Below are 24,872 nucleotides of genomic sequence, written 5' to 3' on the forward strand. Positions count from 1 at the left end.
CGCGGGTTCCAGGGGGGAAACCATAAAAACAATTAGGGGAGAGAGAGTAGAGCACAATGAGATAAAAACATTAAATGATGCAAATCGCCCCATATACAAAGTCACAAACAGGTAGATCGAAAGAGATAATAGAGTAAAATGCAAATGCTGGTGAGTCATCTCTCTTGGCCATGGTCACACAAAGACATCCGGATTCCGTTGGGAGTCGTCCTCCGTAGTCGTCCAGGTGTTGATGATGGATTTTATATTGCTTTCCGCCGACACAATTTGTAGAAGGTAAAAAAAAATATAGGTAATAATGTTCCTGCATGCAAGGCGCCCGCGTCTCAAAAAGTTCACAGCTTTCTTTTTGTGGTTTATTTTCCGCGAAACAAGGAGAAAACATAAAGAGTCCGTTCAAACAGCGTGCCTGCTGGGCTGCCCCAAAATAACGTCTAAACTTGGCTAGATCAGAGAAATATTCTTTTGGTTCTCTCGGTTGAGTGTCATCTCGTCATCCCTCATCGAATCGTAAGCCAATAATCGCAGAACAGGATCAGGCCTCGTGATATAAGAGTCGTATGCATCTTGCGGCAAAGCAATCTAACAAGTTTCGTCGTCTTCGTTCCCCATCAAAGTGTTTACTCCACAATAATCTCTACACCAGAGCTGGTGCGTAACTCGTCGCTTCCGCGCGATTGGTGTCCGTTCGGGCGTCGGAATCCTGGGCCTTTCTCGGGCATCGGGCCTCTCGGCTGCCTAATGGGCATGCGCTCCTGTGACTGACCGTCAAATCCAACTCCGATGGATCGGTTACTACCGATGGGACCAGCACTAGAGGGCTGACTCTCTGGCTGCTCCCAAGAGAACATACCCCGCAATCTCCTCGGGCTCGCATTCGGCCCGCCAATTCCAGTGCCCAGAGAAAGGCTGCTGAGGCTGTTCACCAACAAACTGTCGTCGCGCTGCATGCCGAGGGAGGAGCCGGACGGGGCGGACGTAAGCGTAGGGGTGTTGGATGCGCCGCTGGTAGCACCATCGTAATGCTGCAGGCGCGCGCCGTTAGACTGCAGCGCCGCGGGGAAGCTGGCGGAAGAGGGGACTGGCGACGGGGTGTAGGAGCGCAGATCCGCGAACGACTTCGCGGCTCGGAGGTTCTGCGTGTTGCCAAAGTTGTTGGGGGAGTCCAGAACCCCGAGGAAGCCAGAGGGCTGGCCGCGCAATGTGCTAAAATGAGTGGGCCCCTCGTTACGAGACTCACTAAAATCAATTGTTGCTGCGCGGTTGAGCCCACGACGAGCTGTCTCAGCTGGCTGCACTGCGGCAGGGATAGACGACAGCGGCGGGCTGACATTGGTGCCAGGTGCGACCTTGAACACGTGCACCTGCCGCTGATCACCGGATCCCCGAGACGCATGGCCCAGGCCCATGTTGTGAGCAAGCGTGTGCACGGTACGGCGCTGGACGGGAGAGAGGTTGGACGGGAACACCAGAGTATCACGCGCGGTGTCCTCCTTGAACAGGAGAAGCTGGGAGTAGTAAGAAAGCGTGGTGCTATCATTGAGATCGACGTCTGAGTATGCACGGAACTGTCAGTAGAGGAGGAATAACGATAGATTCATACAACACTCACCCAATTTTTGACCGCGCTGAGAGACGGGCGAGGGGGAGGTGGCGGGAAGGTGGGAGGTCAGAGACGACATGGAACTCTGGGTCTGGAGTTGCGAGGTCGCCATGGGGCGATGCTGCTCTTCCAGCTGACCACGACGTTCGCGCTTCTCACGCTCAATCCGCTCGCGCTCCTGTAGCGGAAGCATCTTCTTGTATTCAACCCGCAATTTCCGACCCTGGAGCTCAAAATGATTGAGGACCTCGATGACGGTCGCGGTTTCCTCTGCGGAGGTAAAGTTGGCGAAAGCCAATCCCCGAAAGACGCCGTTATCAAAATGATAGTTGAACGCATAGGGCAGGGGCAAGTTAAGTTCAGTCATGAGTTGCACCAGCTGCTCCTTCTTGACCGCAAATGGAATATTCTTGATGACGATAGCGGTGGGGATCAACTCATCCTCCGCCTCCGAGGGACCAGAGGCTTCGGGGCGCATCGCGCTGCTCTGAAGGGGACCGGGGCCGAGGTTGGAGAAGGGACTCGGAATACCTGGCTGCTGATCAAGCCAGGTCTACTCATCTGTTAGCAAGCTCCCTGGTAACCTCGTTCTGCCACCATTATCGGATACATACCGTTGGCAAGCCGGCCCTGCCAGTGCGCGAAGTCGTCTTCAGGCTGGTCGAAGCTGACCGGATCCCTCCGAGGGCTTGCGCATTGGAAAAGCCATTAGGATTCCAGGTCTGGGAGCCCGCAAGATCGTAGGCGTAGGAGTTGTTATGCAACGACGAGTTCAGTCGCTCCAGCCGACCAGTGTCATAACGAGCCATGTCGTCGTACAAATTGACCGGCATGGGACCGTACGCGTCGAACTGGCGAGAGGGTTGACGATGCAGCGGCTGCTGGTGGCGTTGGGAGCCAGGGGAACGCGCGGCGGAGTTGTCGTGATACATGTCCTGGGCTTGTTGATAGCTCATGGCGGCGAAAAGATTGCAAATTCCCTAGAAGCAACCAAACCGAGGAATGTGGGCACTGAGATCCACCACACAACAAACCCGTTCAATGAGATCGCAATAGGCTGGCGGAACTACTCAAACATAGGAGCGACCGGAGGGGCGCTAGAGACCAGGAGCAGGTATCTCAAACAACGCTTGGTCGAGGGGTAGCCCGAGGCGTGCGAGATTCCCGAGATCGAGGAGAGAAATGCAGGACGGGTCAACTTCCGATGGGGGGAGTGACCGATAGTCTGCGGTAGCGGACAGGAAAACGTGATGGAAGCGACGAAAACCGAAAAACAAGCTAAATCGCTCACAGCTGCTGAACTAATTGTCTCGTGACTGTAGGGTCATCAATGGCCGTCGTGTCCTCTAGCATCAAACTGTTAGGAACTTTTTTTTTTCTTTCGCTTCACAGACCCCTAGGGGTATCAGAAGAGGTAGGGAAGGAGAACTCGGGGAAAAAAGAAAATGGGGTACGGGAAAAATTGAACAAAAAAAAGATAAGGAAAATAAAAATGGAGGAATTTCCAGGTAGAAAAGAAAGAGGGGGGGGAAAGGAAAAGAGTAAAACAGGAGCTGCCACTACCTGGGATGGATAAGCAGTGCCCAAGGCTTTTGACGGCCGAACAAGAGAGGAGGGATGGGTGAGGGGAGAAAAAGAGAACGAGCAAGTAGCAGAAGGTGGTCCAGGAGGAGGAGCAAGAGGAGAGAAGCAGAGGGAGAGGAATCACTCGGGCTGCTGCTGCTGCTGCTGCTGCTCTTCTGCTGGGGGGAAGAGGGAAAGGGAAAGCACGCACGCCAAACGGCACGCAGAAAAGCCGGAAACACCGCGACCGCTTAGTCGGGTCGGGTCTGGTCTGGTCTGGTCGCCCTTCCGTGAATCCACCACCCAAAGTAAAAACCAGTGGTGGAATGGCTGGATGCACTGCACTTCCTGCACGGCACTGGATAGATCGTGTGGAAAATGTGATGGAGAGAAAGACAGAGATAGGCTGGCCCCCCAGTCAGGAACACCCAGTCAGACAGTCGGGTTCCGACAATAGTGAAACTGTCAGAGGATGATGGGCAGTGGTAGGGAACAATTGCCAGGAATGTTGAATAAGGGCCACAACTTCCCGAGATGAACGATGAATGGGCAGCAGGGGGATGATCAACAAGGTAGCAGTAACTGTAGGCAGGCAGGCGATGAAGGAGGGGGGGGGGAAAACGAAACCACAGACAGAAAGAGAGACGAATGGGATGAAGGGATTCCCGTAATCCAGTCAGATGGGGGACGGGACGGCGGACGGGGAAGATCAAAGGTACCCAGTAGGAAGCACCTCGCTAGTGGCTCTTACTTTTTTCCTTTTTTCTTTTCGTCTTTCTGCGGTTCTTTTTAGTTTTTTGTTTTTCTGCTCTTTAAAATTTGCTGCTTTTCTTTTCCCTTTCTTGTGTTCGTGTTGTTGCTTTTTCGTTTGGGGTGGGATCGGTGTTTTGGTTGGAGAAAGCCTGCAACTCTGATATCACCGGCTGATGAAGTCACTGGGATACGGCCGTCTCTGATCGGGGATGCCTGCTCTGCGTTCCAACCTTACTTTCTTGGAACTGTCTATGTCCGTTGCGCGTGTTCTCTGCTCAGCTCGTCAAGTGGCGGAGGCAAAAAAGAAAAAAGACGAGCCCGGGTAGCGTTGGGAAGTGGGAACAAATTATGATGGAGAATCTGAGGCTTTGCCCAAAAGGGGAGAGCGTCCCTGATTGGTCCAAATGCAGGCACGTCGAATGAGTCGAGCAGGAAGAGGATCAGAGGGTGGACGATGATGGCATGAAAATGCAGACGAGAGAAGAAGTAAACAAAAATAAATAAGTAATGAGGAAAAAGCAATGCCAAAATATTTTATCCAACCAAGAAATAGGCTGGAGGATCACAAGATGATGAGGTCGGTGGTAGTCAGCCAATGTGCAGACTCAAAAACTCACGGTCTTGTGGTGGTGTTGTTGCACATACGGGGGAAACGACGGACGATATGACTCTGAATAGGTACCTGGTACTTGCCAAGTACTTAAGTACCTCTACTGACAGCAGAGTTGCTCCTCCGTGCCTTTTAAGTATTAGGAGAAGAAATGGGGTACTGTGTACCATTCCTACCTCCGTAGTCCTGCACCGCCCATCCGGTACCTTCCTTGAGCACTAATTTACCATCTATCATTTCCCTTCCTCCTACTAGTAGTATTACAGTGTATTTCCTCGTTCCCCGTCTCCTCCTTTGCCCCTGGACCCTCTGGTGAAGTACGGAGGGCCAGCCAGGAAATTGACTCAGGACAGTCCCCGAGGCTGTCGCTTTTCCTAGCACGGGCTGTTATTTCACCATCTCCTCAGCATGATCACTGGTATCCTCTCTTTGTTCCAACCCCTCCTGTCACTCTTCCCCCAGGTCCGATGATCCATTATTAAACCACTTCCCCTGTGGTGGTTGTTCCCTCCGCGTCATCGGTTCCCCCTGCTCCGTCCTGAGCCAAGCCATCATCACGGACGGTATGGTCCGTTCCCCTGTCGCGGTGTTTCAGACTCTCGTCAACGTGTCTCTCCCCGTCCCTGACCAGACGACCGGAGTACTCAGGACACCTCCCCCCGCCTCGACTTCCCCCCTCTTTCCAGTTCCGGCAGCACGGGCTACCTACCTGGACTTGCTCAGGAGCGGATTAGGTGGGTTAAATTGGACGGAGGTCTGTCATGGCGCATGACGCACCGGTTCGAAGATCGCATCCTCTTTTCGCTGTCGGATGTTTTCCGGACAATCGCAGGCCTTCTGCTGCCTCTTGGCTCCTCTTCTAAGCAGAAACTAGTCGTGGATTCGACTGTGCTCGGTGGTCCCGAAAGGTTCCTGACTGATGGTTCACATCCGGGAAAGCTGCAAGCCTCCAACGCGTCCCTACTCCCTAGGGCCAGACTACGGTGGGTTCGGGATCCGCCCTGGGTGGGTAACGGATGCCCTATAGCTTCATCACCTCTCCGAATAGGGGAAGCTCCTGCCCACACGAGCTCTTGCAGCTTTTCCGGCCGTCCGTTACTTGGCCGATGCAGTTTCATGCCACCCAGGATGATTCTTATTGAAAACGGCGAGAGCAACAGCGGCCGTGAGCCGGCCAGCATAACCGTGCCACCCCAATCTGTGATGGCTCTCTGGTCTTGCCTGGGAGGATTCTTACCACTGCCGACCCTACACAGTCCGGGAGATCCTACCTGTCACTCGGAATTTAGCAGACCCCTGATGAGCGGTTAGCGGTCTTCCCGTCTTGCTGCTCCCCTTCCCTGCAGCCGTCATTTCGAGGCAGACACGGAAAAGCGCTATCGCTGTTAAAATTATCCCGTGCTATAATTATCATCTGGACATGACATTTGCCATCATTTCCCCTCCATTTACTTGACACGCAAGTCTTGAGCGCTGCCCGTTCCATGGTTCTCCGATATACGGCTAGAGCCCAGGACTTCCTAGTCGTCCTCCCTATCCCTTCTGGGAAGGCCTGTACTGACCATACGAGATTTTTTAGTAACCTTCGTCTCCCCTATTTTTTTCTGGGCATCGAGGCCGGACCCCATGACCCATCACCTTCCACGAATAATCGGAAGTGCACTCGCCACGATAGTAGGACCAAAACGGCGAGGTCACCTTGGGGATCCGCAAGTCCCCGGTGTCTGGTTCACCACTACTACGGGGGATGGGCCCAATATTGGCGGTTTGGGATTAACACTCCAAGCTAGAACCCGCTAGAGTGTCTCCAGAACCTGTTGACTGGAGACGTCAGATTACCATGCGCTCTTGTCGAGCAAGCGCCCGATATTGCTCTGGAGAGGCCCGCTGCATCTGGCGGCGCCCACGCCGCCTAGCAGCAGGGCCGGTAGCCGTCGGCCATCGGAGGATCGAGATGAGGGTTAATTCCAGCCCGTATTCGGTTTCGGTACTTGTACCTGAAGGGGCCCTAAGGGTAATTTATGAGGGCGACTGGGCCAGCCCCATCGCATAGCCTGCCGGGGAGTTCTGGGGGCGATCCCGGCGCGAGCTAAACTCCCAAGCGCTTCTATAGAACATTCTTAGTCCGTTCCCAGTCCACTCAGGACGATTCCATTCTCCTTCCAGGCAAATTGGACTGGAGTCCACTAGGCACCAAAAGCCGGTCTAATGCCCAACCGATCCTGCTGATTGGAAGCTCCGATTTTAAATAACCGTAATATTGGCGCGATTCGCCCGTGGCCGGCGCCGATAGGGGCTGCCAGCCCCGACCATCTCGACCGCTTTACGTGATCCTCCTGGGAAACCGGACAGGTGGAGGGGCCAGCGCAGTACTTACAGGAGATGCTGCCATTTACACTGCAGGCGGTGCAGAAAAAGGGAGCGCGCAAGCGACCGGTCCGCTTTTGGAGTGTCGGGGCGACTGTGCTTCTGACAAATCCGATCCCCAGTCGTCTTGGTGGGTGGGTTGGCCCGCGAGGCATCCTCGACTGCCCATCACCAGTGCCGCCTAGGCTACAGAGTACAGTTACCTACGAGAGGCGGTTTCGATCATCCAAGACTATCTATTCCATGGCCAGTGTCTTCCGGCCACTCAGGACAGTTCACGATGATTAAAATTAGCACCCGGGACGCCGTCGCACTACGGAAGATGGTCGCAGAGTGACCCGGGGTGGAATATCTCATCACCACATGAATCAATAGTCGGAACTCCAAAGGTATCTGCCCAAACTTAGAGCAGCAGCCCCGGGGCATCACATCATCAGTCTGTGGCAATGGTGTGAACAACGAATAAAGAGAACGCAAAGAAGAAAAAAAGGGCCACTAAATATAAATACCTCAGATATCGTTTCCAGGGCCTATCCTTCGCCGTAGGAAGTGAAGATCATCAGCATGACTCCTCTTCCTGCCCAGTCACGCCCTCTCGGTGACTGACTGACGGACGGACTGCAGGTCTATTCATCCGAGACATTTGCCCATTTCAGCAGGCAAGTCAGATCACTATTCATTTCTTGCAGGCCGAGCACGGTAGGCGATGCAATATTCTTGAATGCTCTGCAGTGGCGAGACCTGTCCATGCGCACATAAAAGAATGGGTGTGGCCGATGGGCTGAATGTCAGCTCCAATAATATTTTCTTTTTCCTATCCTTTGCTCTGGATCTCCGCGACATTGCTTTTGGGCCCTGGGGCGCGTTTTAGGTAGTTGATTTATTCATCCTGGGGCCAGCTAACTAATGCAATGCAGCGCAGCCGCCATGTAAGCCACCTGATCCATCCACCAGGTGTTGTTGCCACAGGAATCGAGTCCGGAAAATGAAACAGCCACATCAACTAGGCGGGCATTAATCAACGCCCTGAATTTTATCTATGCGAAGGCTATTGATCTTGGTAGGTTTCAGAACTGCCGCTCAAAGATGGGTCGACAGACACAGATACCTAGCACAATAATCACAATAACAAATGTACTCCGTACGGAGTACTTCGTACCTATCGCACATTTCCCCAATCATCCTCCCCTTGGCTTGTGCACTCGAACTCATGCAAGGGTGGGCCCCGAATATCAGAATTCCCTGTGTCCGAGTTGCAGATTCTTTGCATGTTGCAGATAACTACCCGGTGGGTGTGTTTTATTCGATGGAATCATCACTCATGTCTAGGTAAAAATTTCTTTTTGTCGGACCAACCAGGTGTGACTGGCTGAATGGATCATCGTGCTTTTCTTATTGGTTTATGCTTGATGCTTGTATGGACTGCTGAGGATGACCATGGAGGAGGGGTCAGTGTGTGTGCGTGGGTGGCTTTTGACACGACGGTTCGTGGCATTTGCATCGGGGCGGCCGGTCAACGGCGGGTGGTGTGTGGCCTTTAGGCAGGATCGCGTGCGCGTTGCTGGGTTGCTGGGCTAGACTGTTTCAGGACTAGACCGGATCCGTGGTGTGGCTCGGTGGCTTCGGATCGTTGCTCTGAAGTTACTGTACCTTGGATGAAGTGAAGTCAAGTGGACCATCTTATTGTTATCAGAACTTCAAGTCATAATCATATCGTTCGCTACCAGAGCCTCAAGATAAACAATCTGACTAACAAAAGCAAAACATGTTCATCCCGCAGAACCCAAATCATAAGCCATAAGTCATAACCAACATTGCATAGTAACCGTGCTAACCTCACACTCAAATATATATCCAAAACCACCACCAACAATTCTCATCAACTGCGGAACTACTATACCTCCGACTCAGTATACTGCTGCGTGTGCTTCCTATCCCACCTCCTAAAGGCACCATGCCCTTATTGGACACAACCGCGATACCTCACCCACCAAGCCGTGTTAGATTCATGAGGAAACAAGTTCCACAACACCATCGACTGCTCTTCTTTCTCGGAGAGCTCTAGTCGCGCATACGTGGCATCCGAAACCAACCCATCCGATGGCCCTCATTATTCTGTATAATCGAGGGTGGCCGGGTCGGGGAGTCGCCAACAGAGTGTTGGTGAGAATGCCCGCGGGGTGTCACGGTCCCCGTCGGAAGCGCGAGTGTTATGCCTGCACTGCAGGTGACCGATAACGGTGTGATCCAGGTGCTCAATGACCTTCCGTGCAATGCTGCATGTGGACATGCTCATTGAGTTCTTGAATCCTCGCTAGGCACTCGCGATGACAACCGGCGCCATGAGCTGACCACTATGAAGGGCCGATCGCCTCGCGATTTGAGTAATTTGACTTTCGCTGTATAGTAAACCACGTCATGAATTTCTGGAATAGGCTTCATCTAGCCAGTTATATACTTCTGGCGTCGGTGATGTGTATGCTATTAATGCTGGAACTGGCTTCCCTATGTCAGTGCGCACAAATATAAGCGCCGTCCTAATCGATGGACATCCGGTTAGAAGTTTATTGAATCCAGCAATGCCTGGCTATTGGATTGACCCTGCATTCAGCCTTATGGCAAGGGTCAGTGCGCTAGTCTCAAGGGCGTCTAAATCCGGGGTGTGGAAACCGGCAGTTACGTGTGAGTACCCAGACCAATGATCTAAGCATGCTACCGCTAGGAGTAAACAATAGGATTTTTACTGATATTGCAACCAAGGATCACTATGGCATCTGCCAACCAAAATCACACAAGCCTAATGTGAAAGTTCAGGCGACAATATTTCTTTGAGGGGTTCAGCCTTGCTTTCTTAGTTCGTTGCGATCATCTAAACGCACCAATGCTTCTCGCCAATCGCGGACACAGAGCTAGGAGTACACGGATGCCTTCTACATTGATCTCTTGCGCGCAATCGATTGAGAGTGAGGCACATAGCCATGGGGCCAGGCTACACCGATATACGCGCCCTGATAGGAGGTGCAATGTACTTCTCTGTTCATTGGATGCGGACAAGCCTCGTTCGACTCCTCATATACTACCATGGCCATCCTCCCAACTTTCTGAGATTGAGATAGACTTACCTTGTTCATTTGTGACAGTTATTACGATCTGAAGTGGCCCGAAATGGACCACATCCTTCTACCCAGAGGTCCAGTTGGGTTCCGCTTTGAGGTTCCGGTTCTCAGCACACAAAACTACGATGGCGGGGACTTTTTCACATATCCGAACCGCCAAGGATGGGGCCCTCGAAGGGTCTGTGAGTGGCAAGCGATTTTCGAAGCGCCGTCTATCGAGTTCAAAGCCTTCCTCCAAAGGTGGCTATATTTCGGCCTCATCCACGTGCGCCTTGGTCCTTTCGACATAAAAACCACATTTGTGTCAAAGAAACGAGACAGACATGGGTGTCTAATTCTGAAGACCGAGTCGCTACCTACGATTGCCCTGCATAGCGTGAAAACACCAATCTCGCCGAAGCACGAACTCCGTGGAGTATTAGCAGTGCAGATGGTGGACATGATTCAGTTGCGCCTCTCGAAGAAGTGGCTCTCCAGGAGGAAAAGGGCAAGTGAGTTGCTGCTTGAGGAGAGCCTTTACGAATTCATCATAAACGATGGTCCAAGGGATCCCCGAAATCCACTCGAAGTGATTGCAGGAATGCTGCTATACGATTTCTTCCATGCCAGCTTGAAGTGGAGACCAGCTAGGTTGTCTACCATATCTAACGGTGGGCTACCACCGCGTACAGATTTTAGCAGGCCCGGTATGTGGATGATCCTGCGTCGGCGTGGCTGCTGCCCGTTTGATATACTGCCAATGACCAAGCAGTTCAATGTTTCCGCTCTCATGTTTATGGTGAATATTACGCGGCCGAATCCTGAGCAGGAACACAGAATGATCCATATCACAAGCAGAAAGAAGGTTGCTCCATCTGGGGAAAAGCTCTGTAATCCAATGAGCTGTCATCATCGGCAGCTCTCAGACAACACTTATCAGACACGTCATGTGGACGGATGTCTCGGATGTGAAGATATCGTGGCAGACCCAACGACTATCCTCAGACGCGGAACGTTTCCTCTCATCGTGGCCATTGATACGGACAGCAATGATACTGAGGCCAAATTTGTGGCGGCCGAACAGAATATGCCATACATCGCCATATCTCATGTTTGGTCGGACGGGCTGGGGAATCTCCTGAGAAACGCGCTTCCGAGGTGCCAGTTGCTTCGCTTGAGCGACATGATCAGGAACCTCCCCGGCAGGGTAGTAAGGACGGCATTATTCTGGTTTGATACCTTATGCGTACCGCCGGACTCGGCAGAGCAACATGAGGAACAGGGCACAGCGCTACAGCTGATGCGACAGGTCTACCAGAATGCTACTGCAGTGTTAGTTCTGGACTCTTGGCTTCTGTCTACGCCATGCTCTCAGATGCACGATGCTGAGATGATGATGAGGATTTTCACTGCCAATTGGGACCGTTGTCTGTGGACTTACCCAAAAGGTGCGCTGGCCTGGGGTTTACTGTTCCAATTCCAAGATGGCACCTGCGACCTCGATGCAGTGTTTAGACGTCATCAGATGTCGCTGGACATTGCTGTCAGCATGACGGTATGGCCCTGTATTGAAATTAGATACAGAAGCCTTCGAGGGTTCCGAAGAATCAAGGACCAAAAAGAAGCGTTTGCAGCGATCATGGCCGCCATGGCATTTCGAAGCACCAGCGTGGCGATAGACGAAGCTCTGTGCTTAGCTTCTCTCCTTGACCTTGATTCCAAACCACTCCTAGCCGAGAATGACCCGCAGGCTAGGATGGAACTATTGTGGTCGATGTTGGATGCAGTTCCAGTCACTATCCTCCTAAATATCGGGGCCAAGCTCGACAAGCCAGGACTAAGATGGGCCCCACAGACACTGCTTCTCTCGCCATCCAAGGTTCATCCTGAAACCGGCGAATATTATGATTTCTCCAACCTAAGAAACTTGTTCACGGTACCTATGGCGAAGCCAACGCCCCGTGGCCTCCGCATTCAGCTCCACGGCATCGTGTTCTTAGTTTCTAATGCCACCATTGGAAGCGAGATCATAGTCAAAGGAGACAAGGGCAAGTTCTATCGAATCCTGCACGAGTATCGGCGGCTTGCAAGTGAAAAAAAGGGCGGTGCTCTCGGAGAGCCAAGAACGGTAACCCCACGCCGGGAATTCGGGACGTCCTATGCTGCGTTTGTCTCATGGTCATCCACTGAGCGATTGACAAGGGATCCTGGACTCTTGGTGGCCGTTGTTGAGCATGCCAATAGAGTTATTTATGCCAGAAATATGGGCAAGGCTTTTTGCATGGAGGAGACTAGGGATATGGTAGTGAATGACCTGCGAGACTTGAATAAGAGAGCGATACTGGTGGACAGTGAGACTGGTTTCTTGCGAGCTGCTTGCGGTGAAGAAAGGGGTAGGAAGCAGGTGTGGTGTATTGACTAATGGGTGCATGGGAGTCTTCTGGTTAGGGTACCTTACGTCTTCTTATTATGTACTTCGCTACCTCTTTTCTCAGCAACCTCTCTCAATGTTTTGTGTGCGAGGTTCCATACCAGTAAATGTATTTAAATGTCAAAATACCACAGCTATCTTCGTCTACCACCTACACAAGCCAATCTCACCTAAATCAACATAGCATAGCCCTCATCAATCGCTAAGGAATGTGCTAAGAATCTAACAATAACCCACAAACCCACCACCATAGCCATCCTCAATGCTCATACCTCAACATCAAACCTAAAGTCGAATCTACCGAAGACCATCTTCATGAAGTCATAAACCACCTCCAACCATCCATCACCATCACCATCATCATCATCATCATCATCATCATCATCATCATCATCATCATCATCAACATCAACAACACCACCAAAACCTAACAATTCCTTACAAAATCCCCACCCCAACCCCCAACGAAATCACCACCGCAACCAACCCACCCGCCGACCCTCCCATCCCTGACGCCCCATTCCCGGTCGCCTGCGCACTTCCCCTCCCTGTCGAAGAACCCGAACCCGAACCAGAACTAGTCGTACTAGACCGACTCTCCGCCGCCCCCTCCGAACTCGCCGTACTGGTGGCACCAGCCGTACGACTAACCTCACTCACGACGGAAGTCGCGGCCGCGGCGTTCCAAGTTGTGGTGGATAACGAGCAGGAGGATAAAATCGTATATACATCTACCCCCCAAACCCACTTAGTCTGCAAAATTTTAAAAAAAAGGGTAGAACACACGCTATAATATCATATGATATAATATGATAGAAAGATGGGATCAAACACACCATTATCATGCCTATCCCCATGCCCATGCTCAGCCCGATAATTGGCAACACAGGCTTCGCAGAGCGGAAGGAGAGTGCGTGCTTGGGTCCAGTTGCAGATGCAGGAGATTTCGGCCGACGAGGAATCGTGGTATTGGTGGTCGCAGCCTTCGGTTGTGCTGACTGCTTCGCCGCAGATGGGCCAGCAGGGGGTTGGGATGTCGGAGGGGGAGAGGTCGATGTCGTCGTTGTCGTTGTCGTCGTGGTCGTGGTCGTTGGCGTGGGTGGGGTGGGGGTGGAGGAGGAGGAGGGTGGTGAGGAGGAGGGTGAGGGTTAGGGGGAGGGGGAGAGGGGGGAGGAAGTGCATTTTGTTGCTGTTGCTGCTGTTGCTGCTGTTGCTGCTGCTGTTGCTGCTGCTGTTGCTGCTGCTGTTGTTGTTGTGGTGTGGTGGTGTGGTGAGGATGAAGTAGAGATGGTAGTGTTAGTTGGTATGTTGAGTTCTTGTTGAGTACTGGTTGTGGATTGATGTGATGGAGGGTTTATGGTCTTATTTATATCTTGATTCTCTGGTATGTTTCTATATTTGTTCGCTGAGTTCAAGCGGGGAAGAGGGGGAAGAGGTAGGTTCAGACGAGATGGCCCAAAGTAGGGTTGGGTGCATACTGTCTCAAGATCTAAGCTGCCTATCGATACAGACAAAGACTTGCAAATGCTGCAGCTCAACAGACCCTGCTGCAGCCGAATGCCAAGCTTCGGATGACCCTGATTAACTCTAATGGCACCAATCTGGGGCATAAGAAAGAAGTTGCCTGGAATTAGATGCTGTAGATGTCGGATGAATCGTGACTAGGGCAGAGGGGCTGTATACTGTATAGATATTTCCTCACCGCCACGGTGGGCCTGTGGGACTTGTACCTGGCGGTGGGTCACATCTGGAGGACATGACCCATTCCACCATCTCGCAAAACATGGATACTGGAACCAGTTGCATGTGGTGTATGATTGTTCGTCGAGCTGGTTGGTGATGTGAAGTCGGGGATAAGGTTATGATGTCATCTGTGACACTTATATTCGTGGCTGTCTCGAATCGAGGAACCGGATGAGACGAAGTCAATCAGTTGGATGATTGTCAAGTGGTGCTATGCTACACGGCATGGACTACACTGCAGAGTACTGTGTAAGTAGGATGGAGCATTGAGTATTACTCCACACCGGCGGGTTCTCCGAGGCCGCCTTGCACCGCCTCCCCGCTATATTTAGGGTCTGCACAGGTTATCCCAACTACATGCATCTGCCAGTCAACGACACGAGAACGATGCTGCCTGTACTTGTTGGAAGCTTGGGTTAGTTTGTCAACCTGACCAGATTTTACCATGTACATCAACACCACCGAGGGATGAATGTTAGGTCATGGTGAGGTCAGGTGTTAGCGCGGTCGGAACCATCCGCTCCCCTCATTCTACAGCAGACAACATGACTGCCATCATTCGCTACCTCCAATTCATCTACATTGAAACCCCATCATGGCTCGCGCTGCAATGAGCAAACTGTCCTGGGAGAGTCACGTCCTCCGTCCCGTGCAGAATGCACCCCCAGCTATCATTCCCACACTCATCTACGGCACCGCCTGGAAGAAAGACCAGACCGCTGATTTGGTGCATCAGGCACTCGGCGCTGGCTTCCGCGCCATTGACACCGCAGCCCAACCCAAGCACTACCGCGAGGATTTGGTCGGAGACGGCATACGCAGGGCCCTCCAGGACGGAAATGTCCGACGGGAAGATCTTCATGTAGGTCGAATCTAATATTAGAAAACCATGCATGATGCCAGTCGTGTCTGCCTGTGCTAATGCATTCCAGGTCCAAACCAAGTTCACGTCCGTCAATGGCCAGAGTCCGGACAATATGCCATATGACCCCAAGACCTCGGTGACCGAGCAGGTTCATGCATCCATCAGGTCGTCGCTGCATAATCTCCGGCCGTCCGACCCGTCTGACAGTGTGGACGATGCATACATTGACATGCTCATTCTGCATTCCCCACTGCCGACCATGTCCCAGACGCTGGAGGCCTGGTCGACGTTTGAGACGTATGTGCCTCATCGCATCCGCAACTTGGGCATATCCAACACCGGCCTGTCCATCCTGAAGGAGCTGTTTTCCCACGCGACAGTGAAGCCCGCCGTGGTACAGAACCGGTTCTATGCCGATACGGACTTCGATGTGCCCCTGCGGGCCTTCTGCCGGGAGCACCAGATCATCTACCAGAGCTTCTGGACGCTGTCGGCCAACCCAGAGTTAGTGCGCTCCGATGCCGTCCAGCTGCTGGCTCATGAAGCAGACATCTCCCCGGCTGCAGCTCTTTACTGTCTGGTGTTAGGCCTGGGGTATACCACGGTGCTGGATGGCACGACCAAGCGGCCTCATATGGAGGCGGACCTAGCCGCGCTGCAGAAGATCGAACGGTTTACGGAGGACCAGCCGGAACTATGGCAGAGAATACTCGGACGCTTCCAGCAATTGACGGGAGACCATGGGCGATAAGCCTCGTTTCAAAACCATTGATGGCTGCTTCTCTGTCTTTCTGTACTGCGTACCTAACTTCACGTAGTCACAATTCCCGGTGAAGTGAAAATTTGAAGCAGCAGAATACCATAGAAGCATCCTGAAGCCTCTGGAAATGAAACCAACTCTGGATCAACGCTCCTGCAAGACGGGCCCAATCGAGACTGCAAAGATTGGCGGGCGGTGATTGGACAATGGGCCAGTGGGGAGCTTTCCGTGCCAAAGAAGCCAAAAGCGATTAGCACAGGTTGTAGACTCCGCCGGCGGACTTACTTGTAGCGGTCAACGACCGCGTAGCCCGGGTTGCTTCAAGCCTGTAGCCCAGTGAGCGTGTTGACGCCCGAGTGAATCGACCTGCCAGCCGTGACCAGTTGGACTTCCCACTCCGTCCTGGCGAAGAGTGAAGAGCAGGCAGCACGTGCCAGACGCTGAGTCAGCGCATTGGCCAATCAGGCACCGCCGCTGGGGCCTGAGCTCATCACCGCCCGCCAAGCATCTCGAGCCCCGAGTTTGCTGGCGGCGACCAGACGCCGTTTTCTGTCCTTATCCACCAAGCGCGTCTTGTTTGATCCAGGCCAGTCCCATCGGCCCATCCCGTTCCTGTCGCCGTGACGCTTTGCTTCGACCTCTGTGGTGGAACGCCTGTGTCTCGCGCCTGTGCCTGACCTTTGTTGCGCCCGCCCGGCTGATCTAAAACCCACCGTTCGCCCAGCCTTTCTGTATAGGCTGTCGCCTGCCACCGTCAGCCTCACCCCGGTGACCCTCGATACCAGCGACTGCATTCGACTTCGACGCATCCTCCCGGACGGGAATAATCTTGTTGTGCACGCTGGTTGCCTCACGCCCGCCTCGCGTTTGATTCCTACCATTACGTCTAGCGTCTGCGGCGGCGCCCGTCGCGTCTCCGCCATTGAGACTGCGCTCTCCATCCACCCGTCCGTCCGCGCGAGTCTTCCTTGTTCCTACCGAGTGATCCTGCCCTGAAATTCGAGACGAACCCGACGTTGATGACCGGTTTTCCTGCCATTTCCCGGATAGCCCGTGCCAACTAAGGCTCCCGACCCCGCCATTGCCCGACCGGCAACTGCTGCTTTGATTCCTCACCTAATTTTCGACTTCTTTTTTGCCTGCATCCTAGACCAACCCGCTAGAACATAGAGCACACCCGTTTCAGACCACCCCTAGACCACTCCCGCTCTTGACCGACCGTGGGTCCTGCCGCCAGTGATGAGTCCTCAAGGCATCACCCGCAAGAGACCGGCTCCTGGCACATCCCCCGTCGTCCATCCACAGTTGGGGCCGCTCTCGAATTACCCTCAGAACGCTGGCAATCAGCTCTCAAACGACCAGTTTCTGCAATGGGGCCAAAATTCCTCCTCCAACGTGTCCAGCCCCTCCTTCCCTGATGCGAATCCCTACAGTGCCGCGGCGTACACCTCCAGCCCGGATGTCCCTGCTTCCACAGTCACTGCTTCTGGACAGCTCGCGCGTCGACAAACCCCGACTCAACTGGTGAATCGCGGCCGCGGATACGAACAGACTCCGTCGGCGTTTTCCGACCATGGGAGTGGGACTGGGGAGTCCGGGGGGTGGGGGGAGAGCCTGGAGGACCTCTACAAGCGCGCAATGGTTGCCAAGAGAGAGGCGCAGGCCAAACGGAAACAGATCCCTCCTTTTGTGCAGAAGCTGAGCAGGTAGGTCCCCGGACCGCGCGTGTCACGAATGAGCACTGACTCTGGTTTAGCTTTCTAGATGAATCGAAGAACACCGATCTAATTCGATGGTCTGATGATGGAAACTCCTTCATCGTCATGGACGAAGACGAGTTTGCGAAGACGCTCATCCCGGAGCTGTTCAAACACAACAACTACGCCTCCTTTGTGCGCCAGCTCAACATGTACGGCTTTCACAAGAAGGTCGGCCTGTCCGACAACTCCATGCGTGCCAGCGAGCGCAAGAACAAGAGCCCTAGCGAATACGCCAACCCATACTTCAAACGCGGCCATCCCGACTTGCTCTGGCTGATCCAGAAGCCCAAGAACACGGCTGGGCAGGGGAGTAAGTCGGGGAAGGGGAATGTGCGCGTGAAGACCGAGGAGGTGGAGGACGACAACGACGACTACGGCGATGACGGCGCAGCTTCGCGAGAGGACCGTGCGCGTAACCGCCAGTTGTCCTTGATCACCGGAAGCGTGATGCCCAAGGATCAATTGGCGGGCGTGTATCGAGAGTTGCAAGCCATTCGCCAACAGCAGCAGATTATCTCCAACACCATCAGCAAGCTACGACGAGAGCACGAGCAACTCTATGCGCAGGCGGCCAACTTCCAGGAGCAGCACACGCGACATGAGAACTCCATCAATGCGATCCTCACCTTCTTGGCAACGGTCTACAATCGCAGCCTGCAGGGACAGGAGGGACCGCAGAATCTGGCGAACTCGTTCGCTGGCGCCATCTCCCAGGACCATAGCAACGTGGTCGACATCAATGACTACACGCTGAGCACCTTGGGTGCGTCCAACCTGAATAGCCCTGGGGGACAACGATCGATGAAGAAACAACCGCTGTTACTGAAGGCACCGCCGGGGCCGGAGCGGCAGAGCCGTGCGACCACCCTGTCCCCGGCTACCACCGCCTATGACCGGTCGCAATCGCGTGGCCATGGCCGGCAACCGAGTGCGTCGCAGGCGGGCCATGTGGAGGAGGTCTTTGACACCAGCCCGCGCCAGAAGGACGCGGTGCCGGCCAACCAACAGTATCCGCAGCGCGACATCATGTCGGTCATCCAGAATACCAATGCGCGCAACGGCATGCCCACCACCTTTGCTGACTTTCCCAATGTGCTGTCCTCGCTCGAGACGTCGGGTGGAAATTCGCCGCTCACCCCGAACCAGCGTGCCGACATGCTCCGGCTGATGGCCAACGAAAGCAATTCGGGCGGCGCCAACACGCCGGTGTCCCAGAACAATGCCCTTATGACCCCAACGCCGCCGCCGATGCCACACAACTACTCGGGTCGGCTGGCCAACACGCGCGCGGAGATCGACAACCTGGTGAAGATGCAGGCCGAGCAAGACCGTTCTGTACAGAACTTGACCAACCTGCTCCAACCACTGAGCCCGACGGGCAACATCCCCGGCATTAGCGCTGATGGCAGTGTCCCCCCTCCCCCACTAGACCTTGATCAAATCTTCAATAACGACTACTTTACGGACATTGGTGATCTGGAACATAATAAAGCTAGTTTAGATTTCGGCGATTCGTCCAACACGGTGCCCGTCACGACCTCGGCCGACCCGACGGTCACGACCGGTGCCGAGGACGGCGTCATCAAGGATGCCAACGAGCTCTTTGACTTTGACCATATCCCCGCCGACGGCGATCTCTTTGGCCAAACCAACCCCCAACCGCCCAACACGAACTTCTACAATGCGTACGACGGGTCTGGCTATGGGAGTAACGCGATGGGCTCGGGAGTCGGCGCGGATGCCCCGCTGCCCATGGGCCACGACTCCAGCCGGATCGAGACTCTCCCGGACAGCGAGTCCACCAGCCCGGCCAACACGGTGGATGATGGTCTGCAGTATGGCGGGGCCGAAGCTAACGATTCCCAGGGCGGCAAGGGCAATGGCGGCGTGAAGCGGCGCAAGAAGGCGTGAATGTGAATCGTCACAAGCAATGACATCTACACTACTTATACTAACGGGGGGCTGAGCGGCCGTGGAAGGCACAATGATCAGCCTCACGTTGGAGTTACGAATACGAATAAAAGCTTAAATTTCGTCTTATTTGTCCGTGCCTTGCCTTATTCTAGATGGGCTGTTGCTCGTCGGCTCAGGTACATGAGACGGTGCTTAGTTGCCTTATCTCCCTTGCCCTATCCTCCCTTTGTCCCTCCCCTTCAAAAACGACCATCCCAGGTTTTGAAAACAGACCACCCGCGATTGATCCATCACCTCATCCATTACTGACTGACTTGCCTCCCTCAAAAGCAATCATTCATCTACATACCCTATCCCCTCTATCCCTTTTAGACCCTTTCCCCCCTCCCCATCACCCTATGGATATTCCATCACACCCCCTCTACAACTATATAGCACGATTCTAATGACAGCGGTGGCTTTACTTTTCCTTATTTTCTCTCTTTCTCTTCGTATTGAATATTCTGCTCATCCAACTGCTTATGGTTTTTCTTTCCTTTCCCTTTGTGAGTTGAGTCTGTCTCCTAGGGTGAAAAAAAAAGGAGGACGGGGGGAGGGTTAGTGTCAAGTTCTTCATTCGTAGCATATGAGTGATTTGTACATTCATTGTTAGGTATCGTATCTGTAGATAGGTCTTCAGGTTTCACTTCTTATCTACCTAATTTATGTCCATTCTCCTACTACAACACGGCGAGGAATGATCAACTTTGCTATGGTAATGTTGGACTGATGTAGTACCAAGTTAATGGTTCTATGTAGTATGTAGTAAGTATGGCATGGTATATGATGAGGATATCCTACTAAACATCTCCCTATATAGCATTCGGATTCAAGGATAATGGAATCACCGCCGACTCTTTTCCCACTCCAAATCCCCCACCCGACCTCTCTTCCGATCACGCTCGCGATCCCGCTCGAGACCTCTCCGTTTTCCGGATCCTGATTTGGAACCCGATCCCGATCCAGACGCGACAATCTCCCTCTCTTTCTCTCGCGGATCAATCACCATTAGACTGTCTAGGTCATCAGGGTGCTCTTTCTTCCAGTTTAGGTCTTTGCCTAACGTATCTTTTCCGAAGCGGAGTTGATGCGTCAGCCAGCCCAGGTCTGTGCTATCGTCGGCGGGACCTTCGCCGGCGGTGTTCTCGGCCGTGTTGTCGGACCAGGATTGGCAGGATTGGCAGTTCGCGATGAAGTGGAGGTCGCAGAGTTGGGATTCTTCGTCTTCGTTGGCGTCGTCGTCGAGGGCGGGGTTGTTGTTTTGGGATGTGGTGTGGGAGGTTGTTGTTGTGGTGGTGGTGGGTTTCGGGGCTGCGTCGGCGCCTTCGAGTTTCGCTTTGAATGCGTTGAACATCTTTAGTGCGGCGTTGTCGCTCGAGCTGGAGAACCCTGTGATCCCGTTCGTGGCGCTGCTGCTCGTCGATGTTCCCGGTGCAGGGCGTCTCCGGCCGCGGATGGCGGTTTGAGGGATCATGGCTTCCAGCGCGGATTTCTTCCCTCCGGTTTCTACCTCAGTGGTGACGGTTCGGCGCATCGAGGCCTTGAGGGACTCGATCTCCGCATTGGTACGGTCCAGTCGGGACTGTGGTGCAGGCTCTGGGGAGGGGGATCGCTCTGGAGACTCCGGGTCAGGGAGAGGGAGTTGCATGGCCGGGTCAGGAGTCTTAGGCCGTTCAACAGCCGGCGGGGGCGTCGGCGAGCGTCTGCGTGGAGGCGATGTCTTCTTCTTCTTCTTCTCGACCGGTGCATCGTCACCATTTCCAGCCCCCGTATCCGTCACCAGCGCAGCATTATATTTCGGCTTCGCGGCCCTAACGGGCATCTCCTCCCCCTCCTCCCCCTCCTCATCGCCAAAGCTCAACAATGTCTTCCCTCCCTTCTTATTCTTCTTCTTCGTCGCCTGTGCCCCCTTCTTCCCCTTCCCCTTCTCCTCCCCACCCCCCGTCGCCCTCGCCGTAACATCCCTCTTCACAATCCTCCCCTCCAACGGCCCCAACTCCCCAATCTCCCCTCCCGTCACCCGAATCGGATAAACCGGCCGTTCCGTCCCCTCAACCACCTCCCCCTCCGCAATCTTCAACACATTATAAATACTATCCCCCTCGATCCTCCCAAACAGCGTACACTGCCCATTCAACTCCCTCCCCACATCCCCCAATGTAATAAAGAACTGACTCCCATACGACCCGTCCTCGGACTTCGCCATCCCCAATAACCCCCGCCGATTGAACCGTAACCGACTGTGCAATTCATCGCGTAAGACGACTTTCTCGTTCGGATCGCGCGCCGCGGCGTCGTACTCGAATAATGGGTCTTCGTAGATAGAGGTGCCCCCGGATCCGGTGCCGGTGGGATCGCCGCCCTGGAGGATGAAGTTCGGGACGATTCGGTGGAAGATTGTCCCTGTGTAGTAGTTGTCGCTGATGTGTTGGAGGAAGTTGCGGCATGTGAGGGGCGTTTGGGACGCGAAGAGCGCGATGTGTATGGGGCCCAGGGTGGTGTGTAGGGTTGCGGAGGCGGTGGCGGTGGGTTCGGTGTTGTAGTGGGTGGACATTTTGGTGGTGTGGTTGTGGTTGTTGTTGAGGGAGGTGGTAGGTAAGGGTGGTGGTGGGCAGCTGAGCTCCCTGTTTGCTTTGGTAGTGTGGTGTGGATGTGCGGTATAGGAGGGATGGGTTGGTAGTATAGAAGAATGGGTTCAATTCAATTCGTGAGGTCGCGTGGAATCAGACCCGGTGGTTGGGTCGGGTTGTGGTTCAAGCGGAGAAGAAGCGCGGCGGAAGTTGAGGTTGAAGCTGTTCGGAAATTTGCGTGGGTCACGCACGTCATGTCGCGCCGGCCGGCGGCCGCCATGGGCGTTGTATTGCGACCATTCACCCAATCTATTCATACTGTTCCGCTTTTGCGAAGCTATATATGTTTCTACTTAACTTCCGCAAGATTGATTAGATCTATCTCATTCCAAAGACTAGCTATCACCCAGCCCTGCTCAGATACTGGGCAACACCCTAGATCTCCAGAGCTCTGTACTGCAAGCAAATATATACTAGTTCTCTCCCCTTCTCACAGACCATACACATCCTGGAAACACTGCGTCGTATCAGGACAACTAACCACCAAGTCAGCACTACCTCATGCAAACCAACGCCGAACTTACTACACAGCCTCCTTCCCGAAGATGATATGCCACAGGGATCCCATCAGTTGTTCGATCAACTCATCCGACAGACTCGTCTTCATCACCCACTGTTGATACCGTATGTACTCCGGGCGGGAGCGCTTCCGCACCTGCTCTCTCGACACCGCAAACTGCCCGGAATACGGTGTTGCAATCATCTCCGGGACATCGGTGGTATTGAAAAACATCTCCCAGACCGTGGGAAGCTCCCGCTCAATGGGTGTCAACGGTACGCCCTCCCGGGGCACTGGATGAATCACATCTCCGCACTCTGTATCCGGACTACTGTCAGTAGTACATCGGAGATTGGCGAACCCATTCTCCTGAACGAAATCCTGTCGAAGCAATGAGACAGCAGCCACGTTCCCGTAGTCGCGGAACTCGGTGTGACCCGGTTTGCGGTGATTGTGCAGGAAGACGATCGTCGCGGGGAAGTGGTGATAGTGGTCGATAATGTATTGGAGGTAGACGGTGCTGGCCTTGCCTTTGTTCTTGGGAAGACTGAGCGTGTGACGTCGGTCATCACGGGTGTAGATTGCGTGGCGCCAGCTGGTGTTCATCAACGGTGAGTAGTGGATGTGGAAAAACGACTTACTCGGGGAGTTCGTTACGAAGCCAGTCTGGTCTTTCGAACTTGAGTCTGCCGATCACGATGACACCGTCGATGCGCTTTTGTGTCGTGTCAAGCATGCTGTCGATGGTCCACTGGGAGGACGTGGTGTCTTTCTGAGTGGAAGGGAGGGGGTCCGATATCGAAGGGCGTTTCTTTCGGGCAGAAGATGAAGGTGAAGGTAACGGGGTATGGACGATACCTGGATGCGACTGACTTCCCCAAGGCTTGTCTGCTTTGATTTCATGTGGCTCGGGGATTATCTCCGGGATTCTCTCGAACTGTGGCCGCGCTGTGCTCACTTGACTGACTTGCGTCTGGACCCAAAGAACAATGAGGATCACCAGAGCGGCCGCACTGAGACGAACCAGGATCTGCATGATGCCGATGATGCTGGACGTCCGAGATTGGCAGCAGTCTTCGCGGGAAGGGGGAAGTGTGCACTCATGGCTATCTTTGCTTAACGTCAGAGGAGCCGAGGTCATGATGTAACAGCGGATGATCTGCTGGGCGGGCCTGCCCGTGGTGGAACCGGAGCTGGCTTGTGTCCATGGTCCGGGATGACTCCTTGGGGTGACTCTGGGGTATGTCTAGTCATGATATTCTTAGAGCTGACTCCCCGCCGTCAGACACATATCACCCATCAACTTGACGGGTGAGTCACCTACTTCCTGTTTCTTCCTTATAAAGCCTGCCTCCCTCGTTGCTGGTCCGGGTCTCACCATCTCTCTTCTTCTTCCCAATCCTACTCATCCTACTCATCCTACTCGTCCTACTCATCCTACTCGTCCTACTCATCCTCATCTTCCCCGTCTGCTCATATTCTTATCTTTCCTTTGTCTGTTCATATTCTTATCTTCCTGTTCATATTCTTGTCTTTCCTTTGTGTGTTCATATTCTTACCCTTCTTGTATCTGCCCATCTTGTATCGACTTTCCAACTACCCCCCCTCGAGTACATATGCGGTCCTTCCCGCTAGTGCCCTGTTGTCTCCCCACTCCTTCGATGGAGAGTCATGCCACGGTTGCTCGCTTTGCCGCGTGCGTGATGGGGTCGACTAGGACAGTGGCGCAGCAGGTCAATCCTCCAGCCTGAATGGGTGGGACCGATATTGCCCTCTCTCTTGGCACCACCTGGAGTCAGTCATTCTGGGGACTTAGGGATACTGACAGCGAAGGGTGGACCGTCATTTGAAGGGCTTAAAATCCCTTTGGGTTCAAGTCCCAGTGGTGTATCGGGCACAAATCATCCAGCAAGCGAGTTAGATAGAGAAATCCCAAGCATTGTGCGGGTTCAAATCCCAGCGAATAGCGGGTGCCCGTGGCCTGAATAGCTGGACAGGCCGCGGGTCTCCAGTGACGAGCTCGCACCTCATCGTGGTACTGGAGTCTAGTAGCCGAAAGGCGAAGCTAAGACGAGCTCACTTTGTATATAGTTGCTTTTGTTGCTTTGTTGCTTTGTTGCGTTCGTTGCGTTCTTTGCTTTCGTTGCGTTCTCTGCTTCACCTGCTTCACCTGCTTCACCTGCTTCACCTGCTTCACCTGCTTCACCTGCTTCACCTGCTTCACCTGCTTCACCTGCTTC

General features: G+C 53.7%; 8 protein-coding genes across 8 annotated transcripts; 3 read left to right on the forward strand and 5 right to left on the reverse strand.

Moving 5' to 3' along the window:
• Window positions 1-502: 502 nt before the first annotated feature.
• Window positions 503-2,988, reverse strand: BO80DRAFT_240625 (putative R3H domain protein). The gene is made up of 3 exons (XM_025714552.1): window positions 2,218-2,988; window positions 1,613-2,156; window positions 503-1,552 (listed from the first exon to the last, which is right to left on the reverse strand). The coding sequence occupies exons 1-3, from the start codon at window positions 2,557-2,559 to the stop codon at window positions 621-623; spliced, it is 1,818 nt and encodes a 605-aa protein (XP_025570538.1). The 5' UTR covers window positions 2,560-2,988; the 3' UTR covers window positions 503-620.
• A 6,886-nt stretch (window positions 2,989-9,874) lies between these two features.
• On the forward strand, window positions 9,875-12,413 carry BO80DRAFT_438823 (uncharacterized protein; the record flags this gene model as incomplete). The annotated part of the gene is made up of 3 exons (XM_025721057.1): window positions 9,875-9,921; window positions 10,037-10,503; window positions 10,684-12,413. 3 exons carry the CDS (start codon window positions 9,875-9,877, stop codon window positions 12,411-12,413), a joined length of 2,244 nt encoding a protein of 747 aa, XP_025570539.1.
• Window positions 12,414-12,860: 447 nt separating this feature from the next.
• On the reverse strand, window positions 12,861-13,604 carry BO80DRAFT_459208 (putative GPI anchored protein; the record flags this gene model as incomplete). The annotated part of the gene is made up of 2 exons (XM_025722331.1): window positions 12,861-13,153; window positions 13,259-13,604. 2 exons carry the CDS (start codon window positions 13,602-13,604, stop codon window positions 12,861-12,863), a joined length of 639 nt encoding a protein of 212 aa, XP_025570540.1.
• A 935-nt stretch (window positions 13,605-14,539) lies between these two features.
• Window positions 14,540-15,962, forward strand: BO80DRAFT_417439 (putative aldo-keto reductase (AKR)). Its single transcript, XM_025718219.1, has 2 exons — window positions 14,540-15,027; window positions 15,098-15,962. The coding sequence occupies exons 1-2, from the start codon at window positions 14,761-14,763 to the stop codon at window positions 15,779-15,781; spliced, it is 951 nt and encodes a 316-aa protein (XP_025570541.1). The 5' UTR covers window positions 14,540-14,760; the 3' UTR covers window positions 15,782-15,962.
• Window positions 15,963-15,984: 22 nt separating this feature from the next.
• On the reverse strand, window positions 15,985-16,929 carry BO80DRAFT_241902 (uncharacterized protein). Its single transcript, XM_025714557.1, has 3 exons — window positions 16,696-16,929; window positions 16,076-16,600; window positions 15,985-16,012 (listed from the first exon to the last, which is right to left on the reverse strand). The coding sequence occupies exons 1-2, from the start codon at window positions 16,827-16,829 to the stop codon at window positions 16,252-16,254; spliced, it is 483 nt and encodes a 160-aa protein (XP_025570542.1). The 5' UTR covers window positions 16,830-16,929; the 3' UTR covers window positions 15,985-16,012; window positions 16,076-16,251.
• BO80DRAFT_241865 (heat shock factor family protein) lies at window positions 16,881-19,693 on the forward strand. Its single transcript, XM_025714555.1, has 2 exons — window positions 16,881-17,496; window positions 17,547-19,693. Exons 1-2 carry the CDS (start codon window positions 17,030-17,032, stop codon window positions 19,459-19,461), a joined length of 2,382 nt encoding a protein of 793 aa, XP_025570543.1. The 5' UTR covers window positions 16,881-17,029; the 3' UTR covers window positions 19,462-19,693.
• Window positions 19,694-20,228: 535 nt separating this feature from the next.
• On the reverse strand, window positions 20,229-22,274 carry cwc27 (putative peptidyl-prolyl cis-trans isomerase). The gene is made up of 3 exons (XM_025714556.1): window positions 21,653-22,274; window positions 21,464-21,499; window positions 20,229-21,388 (listed from the first exon to the last, which is right to left on the reverse strand). Exons 1-3 carry the CDS (start codon window positions 22,055-22,057, stop codon window positions 20,348-20,350), a joined length of 1,482 nt encoding a protein of 493 aa, XP_025570544.1. The 5' UTR covers window positions 22,058-22,274; the 3' UTR covers window positions 20,229-20,347.
• A 240-nt stretch (window positions 22,275-22,514) lies between these two features.
• On the reverse strand, window positions 22,515-23,368 carry BO80DRAFT_417446 (DUF3431 domain-containing protein; the record flags this gene model as incomplete). The annotated part of the gene is made up of 3 exons (XM_025718220.1): window positions 22,515-22,609; window positions 22,658-23,227; window positions 23,274-23,368. 3 exons carry the CDS (start codon window positions 23,366-23,368, stop codon window positions 22,564-22,566), a joined length of 711 nt encoding a protein of 236 aa, XP_025570545.1. The 3' UTR covers window positions 22,515-22,563.
• Between the last annotated feature and the right edge of the window lie 1,504 nt (window positions 23,369-24,872).

The sequence above is a fragment of the Aspergillus ibericus genome (assembly GCF_003184845.1).
Source record: "Aspergillus ibericus CBS 121593 unplaced genomic scaffold BO80scaffold_61, whole genome shotgun sequence".
Classification (NCBI taxonomy): domain Eukaryota; kingdom Fungi; phylum Ascomycota; class Eurotiomycetes; order Eurotiales; family Aspergillaceae; genus Aspergillus; species Aspergillus ibericus.